The 22,516-nt window shown below is 43.2% G+C and overlaps 1 protein-coding gene across 3 annotated transcripts in view; it reads left to right on the plus strand.

Moving 5' to 3' along the window:
* The window catches only part of ZBTB34 (zinc finger and BTB domain containing 34), a 101,836-nt gene extending 82,838 nt beyond the window's left edge, over positions 1-18,998 (plus strand). For 2 of the 3 annotated variants that reach the window (XM_040324215.1, XM_040324217.1), the window contains one exon: positions 16,293-18,998. In XM_040324215.1, coding sequence (XP_040180149.1) covers positions 16,313-17,776 — 1,464 coding nt within the window. In that variant the 5' untranslated portion in view covers positions 16,293-16,312 and the 3' untranslated portion in view covers positions 17,777-18,998. Of the gene's footprint in view, positions 1-2,563; positions 2,828-16,292 lie in introns of those variants that run through there. The other variant, XM_040324216.1, reaches the window with a different exon arrangement.
* The last annotated feature ends 3,518 nt before the right edge of the window (positions 18,999-22,516 follow it).

Genomic DNA, 22,516 nt, shown 5'->3' on the forward strand with positions numbered 1-22,516 from the left:
TAGTGCAGTACCACATATAAAATTTGTTTTTATTTAAAAATAGAATAAAAGCAATGGTCCTACTCACAAACAAGCTAAAGTAGAAGCGTTTCTGACAATCAAGCTGGACCTCTTGGCAGGGCAGGACTTGATAACAAGAGGATCGGACTGTACCTTAAATGGCTGGCGCTTTTCTGTGGCGCACCCCTTTCTTCAGAGCCTAGGTGGTCCGTGGTACCTCTCCCGTATGCTCCCATATGTATGTGTGCATACATGCGCATCCCTATTTTATTCTATTTTTAAATAAAAACAATTATATGTGGTAATGCACTAGGTGGGTGCGCCCTCTCTTTTTCTTTTTAGCTATATGATCACCCATTTGTTCTGAGGAGGGCTGCAAGACTCTAGACCTTGCCCTAAATTAAAGACTGGACTACACTACACATATCTAGCGAAACACCAGAGCGCAGGAGATTATTTGTTCTGGTACAATAATACCATGCCATTAGTGAGCCCCTATGCTTCCTGTTCCTCCATTCCCTGCACATGAGTCCCCCCCCCTAGTTCCTGTATATAATGACAGCCTGTCATTACTTGGCTCCTATTCCTCCATTCCCTGCACATGAGTCCCACCTCCCCCAGTTTCTGTATATGACAGCCTGTCATTCCTGAGCCCCTATGTCTCCTGTTCACGCACATACGTTGAGCCCATCTATACCTGGACATAATGAGATCAGCCTACCCCAAATCACTGAGTCAATCCATACTCTACACATAGTGCGGTCAATCCATTCATCACTGTGCATGGTAAGATCCCCTCCCAAATCACCATGGCTACCCCATATCCTGTATATGGGATCAGCTGTGAACAAGGTGGATTTGATTTAAATCAAGTCTATTTTTATCATGATTTAAACCACTAATAAAAAGTCTTGATTTAAAGCGGAGTTCCGCCTTAAGGGAAGGTGACCCCTTGATATGCCACATTTGGCATGTCATTTTTGGGGGTGGGGGGTGCGGAGACCCTCTTTAGAGGGTTTGAGCTCCCGCTTCCCAGGGCATCGCAGTGCTGGAATGAAGGTCACCTATCCCGCCACCCTCTCGGCAATAATCTGGGACACGTCACAGGTCCCAGATTATTCCTCGGCCAATCGTGGTGCGCAGTGCGGCTCACACATGCGCAGCGCGTGCCCGGCTGTGAAGCCACAGCTGGGCGCCCACAGTAGTGATGCCAGCACCGCAGAGTAGAGCTGCACGATTCTGGGAAAAATGAGAATCGCGATTCTTTTGCTTACAATACAGATCGCGATTCTCTCACGATTCTCAAAAAATCTCTCGGTCCTCCCTGTCACCATAGTTAAACTCCTCAAGAAGAAAAATGTGTGTGTGTGTGTGTGTGTGTGTGTGTGTATATATATATATGTATATGATATATATATATATAATCTCAGTTCAGTGCAGAATGCCTCAGTCAGTGCAACTTTGCAATGGCCAACTTTATATTATCAGCCTTCCTAAGTCAGTGCCTTACGTACCACTCGGTGCAATCTGCATCTTGAAGATCAGTACCTCATACCTCACTCAGCACATCTTCATATACTGATTCAGTGCCTCATGCAATGTGTATGTGTGACATGTGTCCCCTTTAATTCGACTGCCTCACTGCAATACACAGATGTCACATTATATCATATAATATATAAAGATGTGTATTGCACTAGGTGAGGTATGAAGCACTCATGTAGGATTTAAAGAATGGCACCTAGACCTAGTCACACACAAAATACTGACCATAAAGTTGCACCTTGCATTTAGTGAGGGGAGGGCCGAGGCCTTAATCATAAAGTTGCACTGTCTGACTGTGACAGACCTTTCCTTAACCTGGCGTTAGTAGAGTCCTGCCATCGGCATTGGGTGATGAGTCACTACGGGTTTTGATGGTGCCCAGCCCCCGCAGAACGCGGACTTGCTCCACAGGCATAGTCCGTGGGGGACACAGGCAGCCGATGGTTGCACCTGCCAGTAACCGGCTTGGTTGCGACGCTGGCAGGGGAAACAACTGCCACTGACTACCCAGTGGCCGCTTATGGCGGGCTTACAGGCGGGGAGCCGGGGCCCATGGGCTTGAGCCCAGTCAAGCCCTATGGTGGCGCTCACCGCTCCACTGTACGCAAGTGATAGGGCGGCCTGAGGGGAGGACACGCCCAGAGATTGAGGTCACTCACTGCACAGGAGGGATTGGGCTGCCTGAGGAAGAAACGCTCTCTGCTGAATGACGTCAGTTCCGGCTGCTGACGTACATCCCGGGGAGACCCGAAAAATAAAAAAATTTAGGCAATCCATGCCGGAGATGGTGGAGGGGGGTGAATCGAGATTGCGATTAATTTACGATTAATCGTGCAGCTCTACTGCAGAGAGGAGGGGGAGACACGCGGGGCTTCTTCCCCCACATTGCTGTACCGTGGGACAGGTGAGAGTCTGATTTATTAAAAGTCAGCATCTGCTATATTTGTAGCTGCTGACTTTTAATAATGTTATTTTAGTAGGAACTCCGCTTTAAATGAATTGGATTTAAATCATCATTTTTAAAGAGCAACTGTCATCTCTGTCCCACAGCAGCTCCTCCTCTGACCCGCTGTTGACTCACCGACCATTCCATTCACTTTAAGGGTACGGCTGGTAATGCGGCAGTGACACAACAAGGTGAGGGATATGTGAACAAAAAATATTCCGGATGGCTGTACTCCAAGAAAATGTCCTCATTGAAGAAAAGGTCTCCACAAAGAGAATAAAAATGTACAGCAGCTAACGCGTTTCACACCACTTTTACTAGTGCTTAATCATCAAGGTGAGAGTTAGGATCTTTACTATTTGCAAACAAAATGAAGGTTTGGTCATTTAGAATAATCTGTCAGGTTAGTAAATATTCCCAAACTGGGTCTCTCTTAAAGCCTGCTGCCATTTTGCTACTCAGGGGAGGAATAAAGCACTTCAAGCTATGTGCAGAAAGATCACAAGGTTTATAAGCTGCTTAGAAGGTTTCACTTTCATTTATACTGCTTACCTTTCCTCCTCACACTTAGAGTGGGGTACAGATGCATTTCTCTTCAAACAATCATACAGTTTGAGTGTACATAGATTTGCAAAACAATGTGATAAAGAAATATTCCTGAACTTTGTTTTAGCTCATGGTTACTGTGAAATTGTGATATTGAGATTAGCATACCCCATGTATTGCCATGACCACCTACTCTTTTATAACAGCTGTGGAGAGAGCTCACAGCAACTCGGTCTCGTTTGCTTTCGCAGACTCACTCATCGCAGACAAGGGGAGACCAACTGATTTTGGAGTAGTGTGGATGTGTGGTGTCTAGCGACTAAGCTGGCAGCTTCTGCACACAAGGGGCTCCTGTGTGCCCTCCTTGGGTCAAGTGAACATGTAATTGAAGTGCCATTCCGTGATGATGTAGTCCAGCTACTAACTTAAAGGGGTTGTATAGGTTCAGTTTAAAAAAAAAACAAATGCATTATACTTGCCTTCACTGTGCAGCTCGTTTTGCACAGAGTGGCCCTGAACGTCCTCTCCTGGGGTCCCACGGTGGCTCTCGTGACTCCTCCCCGCAAGAGCTAACCCCCTCTGGGAAGCTCTGTCCCGAGACGGGATTCACTGAGCGGCCATAACCACCAGGTGTAGAACTTGGCCCCGGTGCCCATGTCATTGATTTGATTAAGGGCAGCGGCAGCCAATGGCTGCGCTGCTTTCAATCTAACCAATGAAGAGCCGACAAGCCGCTAGGAAAGCAATGTGGGATCACACCCACTGAAGTTCGGAGCTCAGGTAAGTTAAATGGTGGCCCGGAGAGTGCAAGGTGTTTTTTCACCTTAATGCATAGGATGCATTAAGGTGAAAAAACAGGAAGGTTTACAACCTTTCCAACCATTGAATTCCAGATAAAAATGTATTCTAAAGTAAAAATAAAATGAGAACAGCTCAGATAGAGGACTTGGCTATGACCTTTTCACCAGAACTTCGAGAATAGGGGATAGTGTATATGGACATGGTGAAATAATGGAATGAATTAGTCTATTAGAAGCCCAGTGTCTTCTGCCTTCAGCCAATTTAATTCTGCTGTTTATTCTGCCATTACCAGTGGGGTTCTGACAACAGTGATCCCAAAAGTGCTCCTCTGAATGCTTGTGTATTAATTTAGCCTAGATGGGACTTTTGAAGCATTCAAGTCAAGATTAAAGTGGCAAAGCCCAAATATTTTTTAACTGCATTAAGGTAAAAAATGTTCAGCTAGTAATATTGTCCTCTCCCATCCTTACATGAGCTCTCGCTCGATCCAGTGCTGTGCCCATCTGTAGCAGCTTCTCCTGTTTTGACAGGCTTCATAAAGCAGGGGCAACGATTGGTTCTCTTGTGCTGTCAGTCAAATCCTGTGACGAAGGAGCAGAGGGGTGGGGCCGAGCTGCACTCTGTGTGTTTATGGACTCAGGCAGCGCGACTTGGGATCAAGTTCTCAGGTGTACCACAGTAAAAAGTGGGTAGGAGCACCAGGAAGAATAGGATCGTGTTGCTGCTCTGTTTAATTATTTTGCACAGAGCAGGTAAGTATAAGGCCTCATGCACACTGGATGTTTTTACAGCAGATGTTTTTGGTAGGGATGCACTAAAATTTCGGCTGCTAAAAATTGCCTTTGCAATTTGCCGAAATAAAAAAGGGCAAAAATGGGGTGGGGCACCGCCCCCGGTGCCACACATTATGGGGGTGTCGTATAGCACAAAAGAGAAAGGAGAGCAGTCGCCGCCTGGTTGATTAGAGCGCCAGAAACATCACAGGTTTCATTTCAATAGCTGTGTGTTCCCCGCCACACGCTGTCGCATACAACCCCTCCTCTTTGTCTGGGCACTTTAATAGACAGATCACCCGTTTAATCCTGGGATGGGTGGATTTGTCTATGAAATTTCCCCGGACAAGGGGGAGGAGCTGTATCTGACGGTGCGCATCGGGGAACACACAGCTATTGAAATGAAGGCTGTGATATTCCCGGCGCTCTAATCAACCAGACGGCGGCTCTCCTCTCTATTCCCTCTTTTCCCCGGCAGAGGCTGGCTGCACGTTACAGGCACTGCTGAGGCTTCATTGATCTCCTGTACCATGTCCCCAGTCTCTGACCATCTCCTGTACCATGTCCCCAGTCTCACCATCTCCTGTATAAAAATATTATTTTTTTAAAAGTTTCGGTTTTTGGCCTAGTGTATTTTTCATTTTCGGTATCGGTACCAAAAAACCCATTTGGTGCACCCCTAATTTTTTTTTTCTACAGTCACTAAACTCCCCATCATGTTATTCTATGTGTCCATGCAGGCAGTTATCAGCAGTTTTGGCCTGGGGCATTTTTTGGCTTTTGGGGTCTGAGAGGAGTTTTTCAGCTGTAAAAATGTCAAAAGCTGATAAACGGCGATAAACACTCAAAAACGCAGCTCACCAGCTTTTAAAATGTTTGCTCCATTGAAAAAACAAACACAAGAAAAGTTGAAAAACTCGCTGAAAAGCTACTGGCGTTTTTATAACTTTATTTTAACGTTCAGTGTGCATGAGGCCACATGTCTGTTTAATAAAAAAAAATATTAGAGGAGTTTTTTTTATCTTTGTGCATTCTGTAACAAAAATGCCTGTGTGTAGCAGCCTACCCAGCACCCCCCAATTACTTACCTGAGCCCCATCTCTCTTCAGCGATGTCCGAGTGTCTAAGCCGCCTGGGGCACTCCACTACTGATTGGCTGAGACATACCAGATGCTCCCTTGGCAGTCAGTCAATCAGGGGAGAGGGAGCGGTGCCAGGTCAGGCTCCATGTCTGAATGGACATTGGACACACGGAGCTCTGACTTGGCTCGGGTGCCCCCATAGAGAGCTGCTGGCTGTGGGGGGCACTCAGTAGAAACGAGGGACCAGGAGCAGCAAAGAGGGACATAAGAGGAGGTAAGTATAACATGTTTGGTTTTTCTTTTTTTTTTTTTTAAACAAGACTTTAGAATCACTTTACCAAGTAACCAGGGAACTAGTATTTTCTGGAGGGAAAGCCAGCAATTGCAGGTCCTGTACCTACTACAGGTATTCTTTAATGTATAGCAGTGTTGTGTACAACTAGCAACTGGTGATAAATATGGCTGCCGTTGTCCATTCTTGCCATAGAAGAAAATGTTATCACACAAACGTACATAATTGCCTTTTTGGTGAAAGATGGCTGTTCTGACATTAATCTTGTTATATCTTGGGAGAAGTATATAATGTCGCCACTGTTTCTGGTGCAGTTCCTCTGGGATTTTCAGTACATCTGGCCATGGCAGTAGTTCTTCTACTTCAAAGTTGCAAAGAGTTCAAAGCTCTTATGGATAGATGCTGTTACCTAATGCTGCAGTTGCTTTAACCACATCTGTTGAACATTTATTGAAGTGTAACACATTCTTTCAATGTGTGCTGAGAATTGGTAACCCGTTCAGCAGCATTGATGTTTCAAGCAGTCCTAGGAATGGCGTACTGGCATGACCATGTCTTAGATTGCATACTTGCATATAAATCATGTTTTGTGTGTGTGTGTGTTTTTTTAAGGTGACTCTTTGATTCTCCTCTTGAAAGAGTAAACTTGTCTAGGACAATTATCACACCCTTCCTGCTGGGCGTCCCCAGGACCACCTCCCCCAATAAGTTTGCCAACGCCTTTTACCTTCAGGCGTGGCTTAAACCCACTTCATGCCAAACTCTAGTCATGGAAATTAGGCCGGGTAGAATTTAGGACAACCAAACTGATGAATGATTTGGCTTTAGACCAGTGCCTTCAACAAAGCCCAAGTGATTTTTGTGACGTTTGCAGCTGAATCAGTGTGTTAATTTTGTGTATACATGTTTTTAAGTAATCCGCATTTATGGAGGCTTAATAAAGGATCATTCCAGTCCCTGTGAACTTTACCATGTTTTTACCAAAAATGCACAGTAACACTTATACAGTGGTGCCATTCATATACCCAAAAGGAACTGCAGCAAATGTACTTTGTAACGCATCATAGCGCAGAGATGTAAACAAGAAATTGTAGCATGCATCATTTAAGGTATGTCATGGCCCACTCACAATTAATAGGCTTCTTAATGCAGCGCATGTAAAATATGCAATAATGCATGTTCATCACACGTGTGGTAATGACTGACATGATTGTTTTTATGACGTAATAGGACAAACTATATTTGAGCCCTTTCACACTGGGGCCACCTGTGCAAAACGTTGCTCGTTTTTAGCGGGGCTTTACCACTGTTTAAGAAATGCGCTTTTAACCCCAATAGTAGGGATGCAACGAAATTTCAAGCGCCGAAACATATCAACCGAAAATGGCCCTTTGGGCAATTTGTCGAAAAAAAATCTCGCCAATAACTGAGCCGAAAATGGGGCGGGGCCCCGTCTCTGGTGTTGCCCAGTACAGGGGTGGTGTTCTGGAATGTCCCCGTCCAGTTCAGTCCTCTCCTCTCTCCCTCCCCTCCTCGACGAGGCGGCTGAAAGTGCTCTATGGAGGAAAGATGTCGGCACACACAGCGTTAAGGAGCAGCTTGTCGGTATGATCAGTGGGAGGAGCATTATCAGCGTACAGCGCCGCAGGGGAAAAGAGTGCAGGACTTGTTGTTTGACATGCTGTTAGAAACAGTGAGCTTGCTTGCTTCACCGACTCGTAACCCCTGCGATGCTGTTCACTGATAATGCTCCTCCCGCTGATCATACCGACAAGCTGCTCCTTAACGCCGTGTGCTGACATCTTTCCTCCATAAATAACAAGAGCAGTGTTCTTTGCTTTGCCTAACATTGCCTCCTTACTGACATTCTAAGACAGGCTGCAAATGATGGGCACTGGTAGGCTGCATTTAAAGGAACCTGGTGAGGCTGCATTGATCTCCTGTACCCAGTCTGCAGTCTCTGACCATCTCCTGTATAAAAATATTTTTTAAAAAAATTAACTTTCGGTATCGGTGCTGTATCAGTTTTCGGCCTAGTGTATTTTTCATTTTCGGTATCCATACCAAAAAACCCATTCGGTGCATCCCTACCCAAAATGGTTAAAAACTCCCATTTTGCAGCGCTGCCCATTCATTGCAATGGGCATTTTGGGAGCGCTGTATACAGGACGACTTCTAACTTTTTGCAAACGCACCGCATGGGTGTGAAAGCACCATTGCAACGAATGGGAGGCAGTTTACAGGTGCCATTTTTAGCATTAAAACACCCGAAAACTGCCTCAGTGTGAAAGGGGTCTTAAAGTGATTCTAAATTTTCCCCCACCCCTCCTATAAATATTACAAACATGTTATATTTGCCTGCTCTATTGCAGTGGATTTGTACAGAGCTGCCTGGATCCTCCTCTTCTCGGGTCACACTTCTGTGATTCTGGCCCCTCCTGTTTCATGCCCCCACAGAAAGCAGCTTGCTATGTGTGCATTCAGACACGGAGCCCTGACCCGACCCCACCCCCTAATTTCCTTGATTGGCTAGCTGACTTTGACAGCAGCGGGAGCAAATGGCGCAATTGCTGTGTCTCAGCCTATCGGGAAGAAAATTCTTGGATGGCTGAGACATTTGTGGACATCACTGGACAGAGAGGGACCTCAGGTAAGTGTTAGGGGGGCTGCTGCACACAGAAGGCTTTTTATCTTCGTACATATAGAATGCATCAAGATAAAAAAAAAAATCTGCCTTTACAACCCCTTTGAATGGTAGCCCATGGAACGCTGAGAATAATTGTTCATGATAGACGCAGACAGTCAGAATGTGTCATTGCCTTATAGTCAAGTCTAGTGGTCTCCATTCTCCAAACTGTGGCCCAGGAGCCAGATGTGGCCATTTGCTTGCTTTTATCTCGCCCTTGGACACCAATGACGGGCCGAAGATCCTTGTGGCGATCTGACCCGGAAGTGGAAAGCGGGTACCTGTCAAATGTGGCATTGTGACCTTTGTTCATTGCTTCATTTGCGGATGAGGATGCTAGGCTGTGAATTTGGCAACGTGCTGCCAATTCCTAAGGTTAATGGCAAAAGTGTCCATAAACAAAACCAATAACGTAAGAGCCACATAGTGTTTGTTTTCTATTTTAACATTGCGTTTTATCACATGCAGGTGTTTCTAGCTTTTTGAAAGAAGAAAAGATATAAACTTTGTTCTGCTGACCCTTGTTATGAGCAAATATATCTGCCCCATGTGCATGTTTTTTTTTTTTACTACGTATTGTCAACGTGTTATGAATATTGGGCTCATTTTTCATTTAGCTTAATGGCACTCAATTTACTTTGTCAAGGAAGTAAAAATATGTACCTCCTAGTTCTGAATATTGGTAATAATGATTTGTAAAGGTTGCGTCATACTTATCTGCTCTGTGCAAGGGTTTTGCACAGAGCGGCCCCGATCATCCTTTTCTGGGGTCTTTTGGCAGTACTCTTGGCTCCTATAGAATGCATTAAGGTGAAAAACCATGACAATTTACATCTCTTCAGGCTGTTAATGCAGTCAGATGTGCTTGAATCTTTTTGCAACATGGCCAGCCTTGGAAACTTAGGGCCAGATTCTCATACATTTACGTTGCTCCTGGGCAGCGTAACGTATGTGATTTACGTTACACCGCCGCAGGTTTACAGCCTGATTCTCAGAACACTTGCCTGTAAACTTGCGGCGGTGTATCGTTAAATCGCTCGGCGCAAGCCCGCCCAATTCAAATGGGGCGGGCACCATTTAAATTAGGCGCGATCCCGCGCCGAGCGTACTGCGCATGCTCCGTCGGGTAAATTACCTGACGTGCATTGCGCTAAATGATGTCGCACCGACGTCATTTGCTTAGACGTTAACGTAAATGGTGTCCAGCGCCATTCACGGACGTCTTACGCAAACAACGTAATTTTTTTAAAATTTCGACGCGGGAACGACGGCCATACTTAACATTGGTTGCCCCTCATAATAGCAGGGGCAACTTTACGCGTCGGAATGGCTACGGAAACAGCGTAAATTATCTGCGTCGAGCGCGCGTACGTTCGGGAATCGCCGTAATTTGCTAATTTACATAAGCGACGGGGAAAACGATGTCCGCGACACCTAGTGGCGGGAATCAAAATTGCATTTTAGATCTGACAGCGTAAGTGCCTTAAGCCTGTCGGATCTAATGGGTATCTATGCGTAACTGATTCTAAGAATCAGTCGCATAGATACCCGGCGCCAGATGAGGAGTTACGACGGTGCAAATGGTGTTGCGCCGTCGTAACGCTTTTGAGAATCTGGGCCTTAGAATGGAATGAAACCAAATGAATGAGCAGTAAAAAAATATTGAGTATTGTATCGGCACTGAAAAAACGATATTGGATGATTATATAGAACAATGAGACCAAAGTAATTTCGATAACATCGGCTGCTTGAGACCAATGAGTATCAATTGTTGGGTCAAAGGGACAAGGAAAGGGGATTTTGGTAGGGACTTTTCACGGCACTGATAGGAAACGGTATGATAAAAAATAACAATATTTATTCAACATAAAACAATTACAATAAAATGACATTTAGGGACAGGCCCCACATTACACATCAGCAAGCAAAAAAACAACTGTGTCAAAATGCAGAGAGTCGGTGACCTCGACCGGTTTCGCGGTATTTACCGCTTCTTCAGGAGGAAGTTTCTAGAGAATATGCATAAAACATATAAATAAACAAGCATAGGATATAATGATTGTATACATTATGCAAAAATCATAACAGCACTCTATATGATGGAGGAATAACTCACCCGGATCGGTCATGTGATCAAGCGCAGAGCCTGGTTTAAGCCTTCTTTGGCGCATGGAGGGGGATTTTTTGTTAGGACGGGCTCTAATGAGGTGAAGGGTATGATCAGTAAAACATTCTTAAAAAGGATGTTAACTTTTGTAAGTTGGGTCACCAGTGGGTGGATAGGGGAAAGTGTACATAAGTGACGGGGAGAAGGGGGAGGGAAAGGGAAAAAGGGGGGGTGGGGGGGGGGGGAAGAGAGAGAGGGGGGGGGGGGGGTTGGGAAACCAGGGGAATAGAGGACTGTGGGGGGTTGGGGAAACCAGGGGAATGGAGGACTGTGGGGAAGTGATATTGGATGATTCCTAGTATGTATAATATAATTTATTTTTAGACTGTAATTGAATTTTTTTCAAAGTTCAGCTTTTAATATTTTCTACAAATGTTAATCTGTCCATGATAGAAGGAACAGACATGGATAGACACCTCTAAGATTTAAACACAGGAGATTGTTCTGTTGCATGAGTCGCACAACCAAAGCTTACCTGTGATCATTCACCTACCACTGCACCCATCACTTTGCTAACTGTAGATATACAAGGATTGGTTGCGCTTGGCTATTGATCAGTCATGCATACACAGCCTATGCAGTTTTTTTTTTGGTTGACACTAGGGCTGCAACTAGCGATTATTTTCATAATCGATTAGTTGGCCGATTTATTGTATCGATTAATAGGATAGCCTTTAAAAAAAAAAAAAAAAAATTTATTTTTTTATTTTTTTGGGGCCAATTTGTTGTTGGGCAGATTACAAAACACAAATTGCCGCAAAAACACATTACATGCTTTTCTGCAGCTTCTCCATTGAAGTATAGAGGTTATGGGGTTAAAAAAAACAAAAATAAGTTCAAAAAGAGCAAATAATCGCTACTGTAAGGGGTTATTTTTTTTTACTGTGGGACAGTGAAAGTAATATTTACAGTAGCGATGTGCTTTTTTGTACTATAAAGGGCAATTTTTTTTTTTTAACCCTATTATGTTACTGGCCGAATAATCGATTATGAAAATTGTAATCGATTAATTTCGTAATCGATTAGTTGTCGATAAATCGATTAGTTGTTTCGGCCCTAGTTGGCACCTTGCACAATGGCTATACCTCTATGTATTTTGGCATCTTATGGACTTTTTTGGGATGGTAGACATAGGTAAATGACTTCATGTAGTTTATTGCATGGGGTAAAGATGCTGAATTCTATACAGGACTTTGTGTACCTTGTATATGTCTGAGCCCTTAGTTTTTGGGCTTCATTGCATTTTCAGAAACCAGTTACTTTTTTACAATACAGAGTAGATGAACAATACCTTTTTGATGAATGCTTTAATTTGGTGAGAATGTCTGTCTGAATTTTAATGTGTTGACAGTGAATATCAATTTCAGTTTAATGATATGTGCAAAACACGCCTCTTCACAAGGCTATCCTGCTTTTCTGTTCAATCCTCCTATGTCGGATTTGATTTTTAAGCTCTTGTCTTGGTTATAATTCCCAAGGAATTTTTCTGTTTTCAGCAAAATATATAGTTCAGGAAAAACGGTTGTACATTTTAATCAAATGTTTCCAACACAAGAAAGGATATTAACTATCTCCAAGTACAATGTTTTTTTCTATATGGAATGCAAAGATAAATGGCTATCCATCACTCGCTGTTTTTGCCATGTACTAATGCAAGATGATTTTTATGTTTGCATAACCTTTTTTTTTTTTTTTCATTTTATTTCCTGAAAGACAGGTGCCTGTAAAGCAGAATGTCACGCCCCCCCCCCCCCTCCACTGCCAATTTTTTTTGGGGGGGAGGGGGTGGGGGGTACCTGGTTATGACATGCTCCCACTTCCGGATTAGTCGCAGCTAAATGAGCCAGAGGTTCGTTCCTTCCCTCGTAGTCTTCTGGGACACATCATAGTTTCCAGAGGAGTACGGCACCATTTACAAGGCACAGTGTAGCTTGCACATGCGCATTTGGAAACGGGAAGTGAAGCAGTGCGGCTTCACAGTCTGTTTCCCTTATTAGAGATGCCGGCGTCTGCACCCGAAGGTGATTTAAGAATCGACTCAGGTGAGGACATCGCTGGATGCCTGGACAGGTAAGGGTTCCTACATTACAAGTCAGCAGCTACAGTATTTTGTAGCTGCTGACTAAATGTTTTTTGGGGGAGCCTATATCCTCGTTAATTTTAAAGGGGTTGTAAAGGTTTGTGTGTTTTTTTCATTTTAATACATCCTATGCATTAAGGTGAAAAACACCTGGCTGTCACGGGCCCCCCAGTTTTACTTGCCTGAGCCAGTTTACCTGCTCTACGCGTCCACGGTGTCCTTCTCCATGGAGTCTCGGCGTTGATTGAATAGACTCGGCGGCTATGGACGTCAACTGTATGACACGGGAGCGTGCCCGCAAGGTAACCCCCTCGGGAGAGAGCTTCTCAGAGGGGGACCCCAGAACAGCAGGATCAGGGCCACTCTGTGCAAAACTAATTGCACAGTGGAGGTAAGTATGACATGTTTGTTATTTAAAAAAAGTAAAAAAATAATCTATACAACCACTTTAAGTCATCTTTGTATATTGCAGAAGTATGAGCATTTGTTGATTACCTCAGACCATAAACAATTTGTTAGTGGTATCATAGCCCAAAGCCCCTTTCACACGATCTAACCGCTCAGGTCTGCCTGTCAGTTTTGACGGCGGACCCGAACGGCCGCTCCATGAAGTCCTATGAAGGGTCGGATGTCGGCGGAGACATGTCCGCTGACATCCGACCCAATCGATCCGCCAAAATCGGACAGATGGCGATACGTCCCCATCCGTCCATATTGGATCGGGTGAGATCTGATAAAAACGGACATGCTGTCTGTTTTCATTAGATCTCCCCATAGGAGACAGTGGCGCTGCACAAGCCCCTCCCCGCTCAGTGAGCAGAAAGGGACTTGTCATCCGCCGGCATAGCGGAGATCAGCCGGATAGATCTCCCGTTGAGCCGGCAGGAGAAGGCGGACTCCATAGGGACGGAGTCTGCCTGTGTGGAAGAGGCCTAACAGTTCTTACTTAATTGAAGGGACAATTTGTATATAACTGTTAATTTTTCCTTAATGGGCACATATCCATATTGACTAGATTTGGCATTCTTTATTCACACAAATGTTGATTTTTCCTGGGTATAGGATGTTGTATATCAGTGATTTCTCAAACTTTGTGCTGCTAGCGTTTTTTAAAACCTTGAACATATCAAAAAAATGAATAGTTAATCAATATAAAGCTACAGCAACATCTGTCATTCATTGGTTCTTTTCGTAATGCGAGACTTGTGCGAGATCTCGGGAGAACTTGGTCGCTCTAATTATAATAGAGAACGTTTCATTCCAACTTAAATTTAAATAAGGAAAGTAAGGAAGCAAGCAAAAGTACAAAGAAGATTATAATCTCTTACATTTTATTTGCTTTCAAAAGCAGGCACATCCTTCACATTGCCTTTAAAAATTAAATATATAGGTAAAAATAAGTTCTTCACCACAAAAATTGTTAATTTTTTATTTTTTTTGGCACCGCAAGTACCAAAAATTTTTTTTCAGTGTTGGCTGAACTGGATGGACTTGTGTCTTTTTTTAACCAGATTAACTATGTAACCCCACACTGCGTATGGGTTTGCCTTTGCACTGGCAGCGGGGGATTTTTTATTTAAAAAAAAAAAAAGTTTTACACTGACACTTTTTTGATATTACAAAAAAAATATGTATTGCTATCACAACATTTAAGTAAAAGTATTGTAAAGGCCCTAAGCTCAAACGGCTTACCTGCTACCAGGAAACCCTAAATATTGGATAAAAGGAGTGTGAAGGAATGGGCGTTAAATGGTGATTCGCTGAATATATAGCATACACATGTATTCATTAACACAAGTGTATCACTTACATGTTCCCTATTACGCTGACATAGCATGCGTTTGGTTTTACCTACATACAGTAGGGATGGTGTCCCTGAGAGCCCCATTGTAGGACATTTTAATGAATGTGGCTCCTGCAATTTTACAGTCGGAATTACGCTGGATTTTCGATCTTAAAGCAAATCACCCCCTGGTTTGGTTTTGTAAGAGATGCCCCCTTTCTGAATGACTAAAGTCTTCCCTTTCCACTGGTTTTGCAGTATTTATTGGACATTTGCATTGCCTTATAACCAGTTTTATATGATGGAATATCAAGGGATAGATTGTACACCTTCAATTATTTTGTTTGTTTCTGCCTTAGGATCTTTGGTGCATCCGAGCTAAGTCTTTTCTAGTTGTTTGACATAAGGTTTTCTGACTGCCTTGTGCTGGATATTTACCCTTAATTTGATATCCGACTGATAGAAGTAATTCAATGTAAGTTTAATTTACTATTGCTGTCGTCTGGTGGATATCACCTCTATTTGAGAATAGGTGAGATAAAGGGAATTTAGTTGTGCGATGGGCTTGCTCATGTGTGTGTATTTTCTGACCTGTGAGGTGCAGGTTCTGCTTCAGATCCTCTGGCCGCTGAAGCAGCCGATCAGACACAGATCCGTCTAATCAGCTGTTTCACTGGCAAGGAAACGCACAACCAAAATTGGAAGTGACAAAACACTTGTCACTGGAGCTGTAGTTGGAGCTTTTGTATATATTGTGTGAGAGCGTATTAGAGGAAAGTGGTCCCCCCCCCTTCACACACAGCACCAGTGGTGATGCCCCCCCTAATCCACGCTCCAGGCCCCCGAGTCTCCACGCAGGTCTCCGAGCGCATCAATTTCTATGGAATTCTTTTTTTAAAGCACATGATTAGAGCCAGAGGCTTTAATTTGTTTCGAAAAAGGGTCAGCTCGGAGCACTGCACCATGAGCCTACACTGTTGTGCAACAGCAAATTAATATTCACTGTCTTCTTGTTAATCCTCCTGGCCAATCTGGAAGCGGTTCCAGAGACCTCATTGATCGTACGTGACGGCTGGGACATGGAGGGGGGAAGCCACAGCCGTGACATGCATGGGGTATTTGCAAGGCTGACGGGAGCCTGGCAGACGAGAGGGCTAAACGTGTGTGGGGGGGTGTTAATCGGTCTTTTCAATGGTGTGTGGTGGTGGGCTGGAGCGACCGGGGGGTGCTATTGCGTGGGGTTGAGAGTATCTGTGGTCAGGTCTGTCTGTTTTGTCCCTTGGCATGTGACTTTACCTGAGGGGATGTGCTGTTTTGTTTGGTCATTGAATCTACACTATTCTAGGATTAAATGCTTTTTACTGAAAAGTCACTTCTTCTAGTATATTGGTTGCTCAGGTTTTACTTCAACGTGGTAATTAGGGGGGACCTAGGAACTATGCTTAAAGGCTTCTGGGCTCTTGCTCTGCTATTAGGCTGTGGTGTTATAGCCCAGCTGTCATTCCAAATGATCATTGCACTGTTTGCATCCCTTATATTCAGAAACTGCACTCAAACAATGATTTTGATTACTTTTTTGTTTTCATTTCAGAAACTTGTGCAGCAGACAAGATGGACAGCAACAGTTTCATCCAGTTTGAAGTGCCAGAGTACAGCAGCACAGTTCTCAGCCAGCTAAATGAGTTGCGTATGCAAGGAAAGCTATGTGATATCATTGTTCACATTCAGGGCCAGCCGTTCCGTGCACATAAGGCAGTCCTCGCTGCCAGCTCCCCTTACTTTCGTGATCATTCAGCACTGAGCACCATGAGTGGCTTATCCATATCGGTTATCAAGAACCCTAATGTCTTTGAACAGTTACTGTCATTCTGCTACACTGGAAGAATGTCTGTACAGGTGAAGGATGTTGTAAGCTTCCTAACTGCAGCTAGCTTCCTTCAAATGCAGAGCGTCATCGACAAGTGCACTCATATCCTGGAGAGCATCCACTCAAAAATTAGCGTAGTGGGTGGAGAGGACAACCAGAGTAACCACAATGGAGTCAAAGATGATAGCTACTTTGCCAATCCATTGGAGATCTCTCCATCATACATTGGGCAAGGGCGACCATCGATTGTAGGCAATGATTTCAAAATGGATGGGGTAGCCAGCAAAAGTTTAAAAAGCCGTCCCCAAGAAGAGGGTCAGTCAGACAGAGGCAGCAATGGCAGCATTTCAGAGCATGAAATTCAGATAGAAGGCGATCAGGATCATGGTGACACGGTTCGGGAAAACCAAGTCTCAGACGTCAAAGTCAAAACTGAGAAGTCTGACCGGCCAAGCTGCTCCGATAGCTCTTCTTTGGGGGATGATGGCTATCATACAGAACTAGTTGATGGCGAGCAAGTGACTATGCTGAATGTAGGTTCCTACGGGTCTGTATTGCAACACGCATACTCTTATTCTCAAGCTGCTTCCCACACAACCAATTTGTCTGAGCCCTATAAGAGCATCAGCAACTCAAGCCCTTCCAGGTCCATGCTTGGTTGTTATCGGGGGGGCCGGGCACGCTCCAAGCGAGCATCTAATATAACTAGTGAGGTTCATAATGCAATCCAAAGCCCTGAAAGTGAAACTGTTATGAGTGCACCAACTTATGAGAGCAGCCCCCAAGAGAGGGCCTCCAGAGGCTATTGGCATCCGTACAGCGAAAGACTCATCTGCATATACTGTGGCAAGACATTCAACCAGAAAGGAAGTCTTGACCGACACATGCGGCTCCACATGGGAATCACACCATTTGTGTGCAGATTTTGTGGGAAGAAATACACTCGCAAAGATCAGCTAGAATACCACATACGGGGACACACTGATGACAAGCCTTTCCGATGTGAGGTTTGTGGCAAGTGCTTCCCGTTTCAGGGCACACTGAATCAACATTTGCGGAAAAATCACCCTGGTGTTGCCGAGGTGAGGAGTCGGATGGAATCGCCAGAAAGAACAGAGGGATATGTAGACCAAAATGATACCAATGTTTCAGATGTAACCATGGACTCCAATATTGAAATTCACACAGTCACTACTGCACCTGACTAACTCCCAACATGCCAGGGCACTGTAAAAAGCACACATGTTGATTAATACCTATTTTTATTATTGCTTATTTGGTAATCTCTTTGCTACAGAGAAAGCTACTCTTAATCCTTTTGTTCTTTTGAGAATGCTTCTTGATTATTCAGACGTATTAAGATAACTGGGTGATACACTAAATGTACTTTGTTTTACTTTGGATTCTTTTTAATATATACTTTGTCCATTTTGCTTTTTTAAGGAGACAGGGTACCATTGCACTCCTAAATAAGCATATAGTTAGAGGTGAAAAAGTGAGATTTTGTTTTTAATTGTTTGGTGAATGAAACTGTTTTATCTAACAAGTGTTTATTATGAGAAATTCTATATATCTCAATGATTTATGAATAGCGAAGGCAGTAAGGTTATAGAGCAATGGCCTTGACTAAAAGGGACAGTGCAAAGTTACGGGAATCTACTGTATGTTTGTTTAGTTCAGCCAATTTGTACTCTTTGGCATTAATTGCTGGACATTTGTGGTTTGGTTAGGCCATGATTTGAGTTTTACTGTTAAGATTTGTGATTGGAATTGGTTGTAAGGTTGGAGAACATCAATTTATAACTTGCTTTCTTGGCTAAAAACCAATACGTTTTATTTGGGTCATCTGTAGGCAACCACCAGCCTAGCAACAGGGAAGGAGTTAAATGACTTGACATGACCCATCAAATAGGGTTTGTTTTTTGTTTTTTTATAGGAAGTTGTTGTTTTTCAATGCTGCCGAACTTTTCATTCATCAACCTGATATTTGGAACATGCATATGACAAAAGTTGCCACAACACTCTTTCTATACCAACATGCCCATACTGAATAAATATACACTATAATATGTACAGGTCTACACATTGCTTCAAAAGAACAAATATGTTATAGTTTTATACATTTTTTGTTCATTCACAGTGTAGGCAAACTGTCACTGGTTACTTTTCCGTTTTAAACGTGTTTAATTAATTCTGGTTAATTGTGGCGCTAGCAGCTTTTAGGAGTCTGCTAGTGTGGTAATTCTCTATACTTATTCCATTTTAGACCTTTTGATTAACTAAAATGGTGTAACATTCTAAAATGATCACTTTTATTTTGTCAAGCCAGATAAACTAGATTTAGTGGAGAATACAGTGAGGAGAAAAAGTATTTGATCCCCTGCTGATTTTGTACATTTACCCACCGGCAAATAAATGATCAGTATCTAATTTTAATGGTTGGTTTATTTTAACAGTGAGAGAATAACAACAAAAAAATCCAGAAAAGCGCATTTCAAAGTTATAAATTGATTTGCATTTTAATGAATAAAAGTATTTGACTCCTTCGCAAAACATGACTTGATGCTTGGTGGAAAAACCCTTGTTGACAATCGGAGGTTAATTGTAGTTGGCCACCAGGTTTGCACACATGTCGGGAGGGATTTTATCCCACTCTTTGCAGATCCTCTCCAAGTCAGTATGGTTTTTAGGCTGACGTTTGGTAACTCAAACCTTCAGCTCCTGCCACATTTTCTATGAGATTAAGGTCTGAAAACTGGCTAGGCCACTTCAGGACCTTAATGTGCTGCTTCTTGAGCCACTCTTTTGTTGCCTTGGCAGTGTGTTTGTTTGTTTTGGGTCATTGTCATGCTGGACTACCCATCCACGACCTATTTTCAATGCCCTGGCTGAGGGAGGTTCTCGTCCAAGATTTAACAGTACATGGCCCGTCCATCTAACTTTGATACAGTGAAGTTGTCATGTCCCCTTAGCAGAAAAACACCCCCAAAGCATAATGTTTCTGCCTCCATGTTTGGCAATGGGGATGGTGTTTTTGGGGGTCATAGGCAACATTCCTCCTCCAAACACGTTGAGTTGATGCCAAAGAGCTTTCTTTTGGTCCCATCTGACCACAACAAAGAATACCCAAAGGTCAGAAAGATGGAGTTTTGAGGTACAGAAAAAGCGATCAACTTCAAATTATCAAAAAATAGAAAATTTGATTATATTACATAGACAATATAAAATAACTATAAAATATTCTGGCAAAAACTGCCCTGTGGTTACAATACAGAAGAATGGTTGCCTCTACATGTTTCACCACAATCATAGCTTCGTCTGGAGCTTCTGTATTACCTTTTACATACAATATCACCCTTAATGATTATGGTTTCAAATAATCGCTAAACCCCTCCATGAGGTTCAATCGGGGATGTCTGTGCTAGGAGCAGGAGGGACCTTCCAGTTGAGCTTGTTTGTCTTAGAATAGGCTTCTTAACAGATTTCATCAGTCAGTAAAGTATCCTTTTTCTAGTGAGAGATTGAGACAAAGTGCTTGTGCGATATAAGTGCTTCCTTAACTTTGAATTGCATTAATTCAGTGTCAATTAAACACCTGTTCAACTGGGAAGATCAGCATTTAAAGTTGATCCAATCCAAGGGAAAAACACTTTTTGAGCAGTTATTAACCACTTCCTGACCGCCTCATGTAGATATACGTCGGCAGAATGGCACGGATAGGCACATCAACGTACCTGTACGTGCCTGCCTAGACGTGGGTCGGGGGTCCGATCGGGAAGCCCCCCGCTACACGCGGCGGTCGGGTTCCCTCGGGGAGCGATCCGGGACGACGGCGCGGCTATTTGTTTCTAGCCGCTCCGTCGCGATCGCTCCCCGGAGCTGAAGAACGGGGAGAGCCGTGTGTAAACACGGCTTCCCCGTGCTTCACTATGGCGCTGCATCGACCGAGTGATCCCCTTTATTGGGGAGACTCGATCGATGACGTCATTCCTACAGCCACACCCCCCTACAGTTGTAAACGCACACTAAGTGTACACTAAATCTCCTACAGCGCCACCTTTGGTTAACTCCCAAACTGCAACTGTCATTTTCACAATAAAGAATGCAATTTAAATGCATTTTTTGCTGTGAAAATGACAATGGTCCCAAAAATGTGTCAAAATTGTACGAAGTGTCCGCCATAATGTCGCAGTCACGAAAAAAATCACTGATCGCCGCCATTAGTAGTAAAAAAAAAAAAATAATAATAAAAATGCAATAAAACTATCCCCTATTTTGTAAACGCTATAAATTTTGCGCAAACCAATCGATAAACGCTTATTGCGATTTTTTTTTTTTTTACCAAAAATAGGTAGAATACGTATCGGCCTAAACTGAGGGAAAAATTTTTTTTATATATATGTTTTTGGGGGATATTTATTATAGCAAAAAGTAAAAAATATTGAATTTTTTTCAAAATTGTCGCTCTATTTTTGTTTATAGCAAAAAAAATAAAAACCACAGAGGTGATCAAATACCACCAAAAGAAAGCTCTATTTGTGGGGAAGAAAGGACGCCAATTTTGTTTGGGAGCCACGTCGCACGACCGCGCAATTGTCTGTTAAAACGACGCAGTCCCGAACTGTAAAAACACCTTGGGTCTTTAGGCTGCATATTGGTCCGGGGCTTAAGTGGTTAAACGCTTCACTGGCAGCAGGACATATGACAGCAACACTTTCACCCAGTTCTCCTCTTAATCATTCAGATGTTCATTGGCAAACTTCAGATAGGCCTGTATGTGTGCTTTCTTGAGCAGGGGGACTTTGCAGGCGCTGCAGAATTTTAGTCCTTCAAGGCGTAGTGCGTTATTGTTTTCTTTGTGAGTATGGTCCCAGCTGCCTTGAGATCATTGACCAGATTCTCCCATGTAGTTCTGGGCTGATTCCTCCCCTTTCTCATTACCATTGAAACTCCACGAGGTGAGATCTTGCATGGAGCCCCAGACCAAGGGTGATTGAGTTATTTTGCGAATAATCACACCAACTGTGGTCACCCTCTCACCAAGCTGCTTGGCGATGGTCTACAATCTTGTCCCTGACATGCTTGGACAGCTCTTTGGTCTTGACCATGGTGAAGAGATTGGAATCTGATGCTTCTGTGGACAGGTATCTTTTATACAGGTAACAATCTGAGATTAGGCACACTCCCTTTAAGAGTGCGTCTAATCTCAGCTCGTTACCTGTATAGAAGACAGCCCAAAATCTTGCTGATAGGGGATCAAATGCTTATTTCACTTATTAACCACTAATTCCCCGGGAGGATTTTCCCCCTTAATGACCAGACCATTTTTAGTGATACAGCACTGCGCCGCTTTAACTGACAATTGCACGGTCGTGTGTCACTGTACCCAAACTAAATTTACGCCCCCCCCACGAATAGAGATTTTTTTTAAATTGGTTTATTCTAGGTATTTTTGTTCTGTCTCACTGTAAATAAACAAACCTACCATTTAAAATGATAGACTGATAATTTCTTTGTCAGTGGGCAAATGTACAAAATCAGAAGGGGATCAAATACTTTTTCCCCCTCACTGTGAGTATGTCAGTGAGGAGACTGTTCTTAGCCTTGTGACAAATGATCTGGAAAGTTTAAGAAGTCAAATGTCAGTTGCTATTGAGTAATACTATTCATATACTTGAAATCTTATGTCTTAAGACCAATATCTTAAGTAAATTATTTGACTAAGGAAACTATTGTGAACTTTTAGTTAAAGTGGAACTTTAGACGGAAAATTAAGTCCTGCTAGATCACTTCAGGCTGACTCATTTTGCAGGTATTAAAAAAAAAAATGTCTGTGCTGATTAAAATCCAATTTTACGCATTGCAGCGTTTGTATAAGTGGTTCTTATGATGGCCTTAAATCAGAATTAAGCCCTCCTATCCTTTACAGCAGAGGAAGCTGCTTCTGT

Source organism: Rana temporaria, chromosome 9 (genome assembly GCF_905171775.1).
Source record: "Rana temporaria chromosome 9, aRanTem1.1, whole genome shotgun sequence".
NCBI classification, from domain to species: domain Eukaryota; kingdom Metazoa; phylum Chordata; class Amphibia; order Anura; family Ranidae; genus Rana; species Rana temporaria.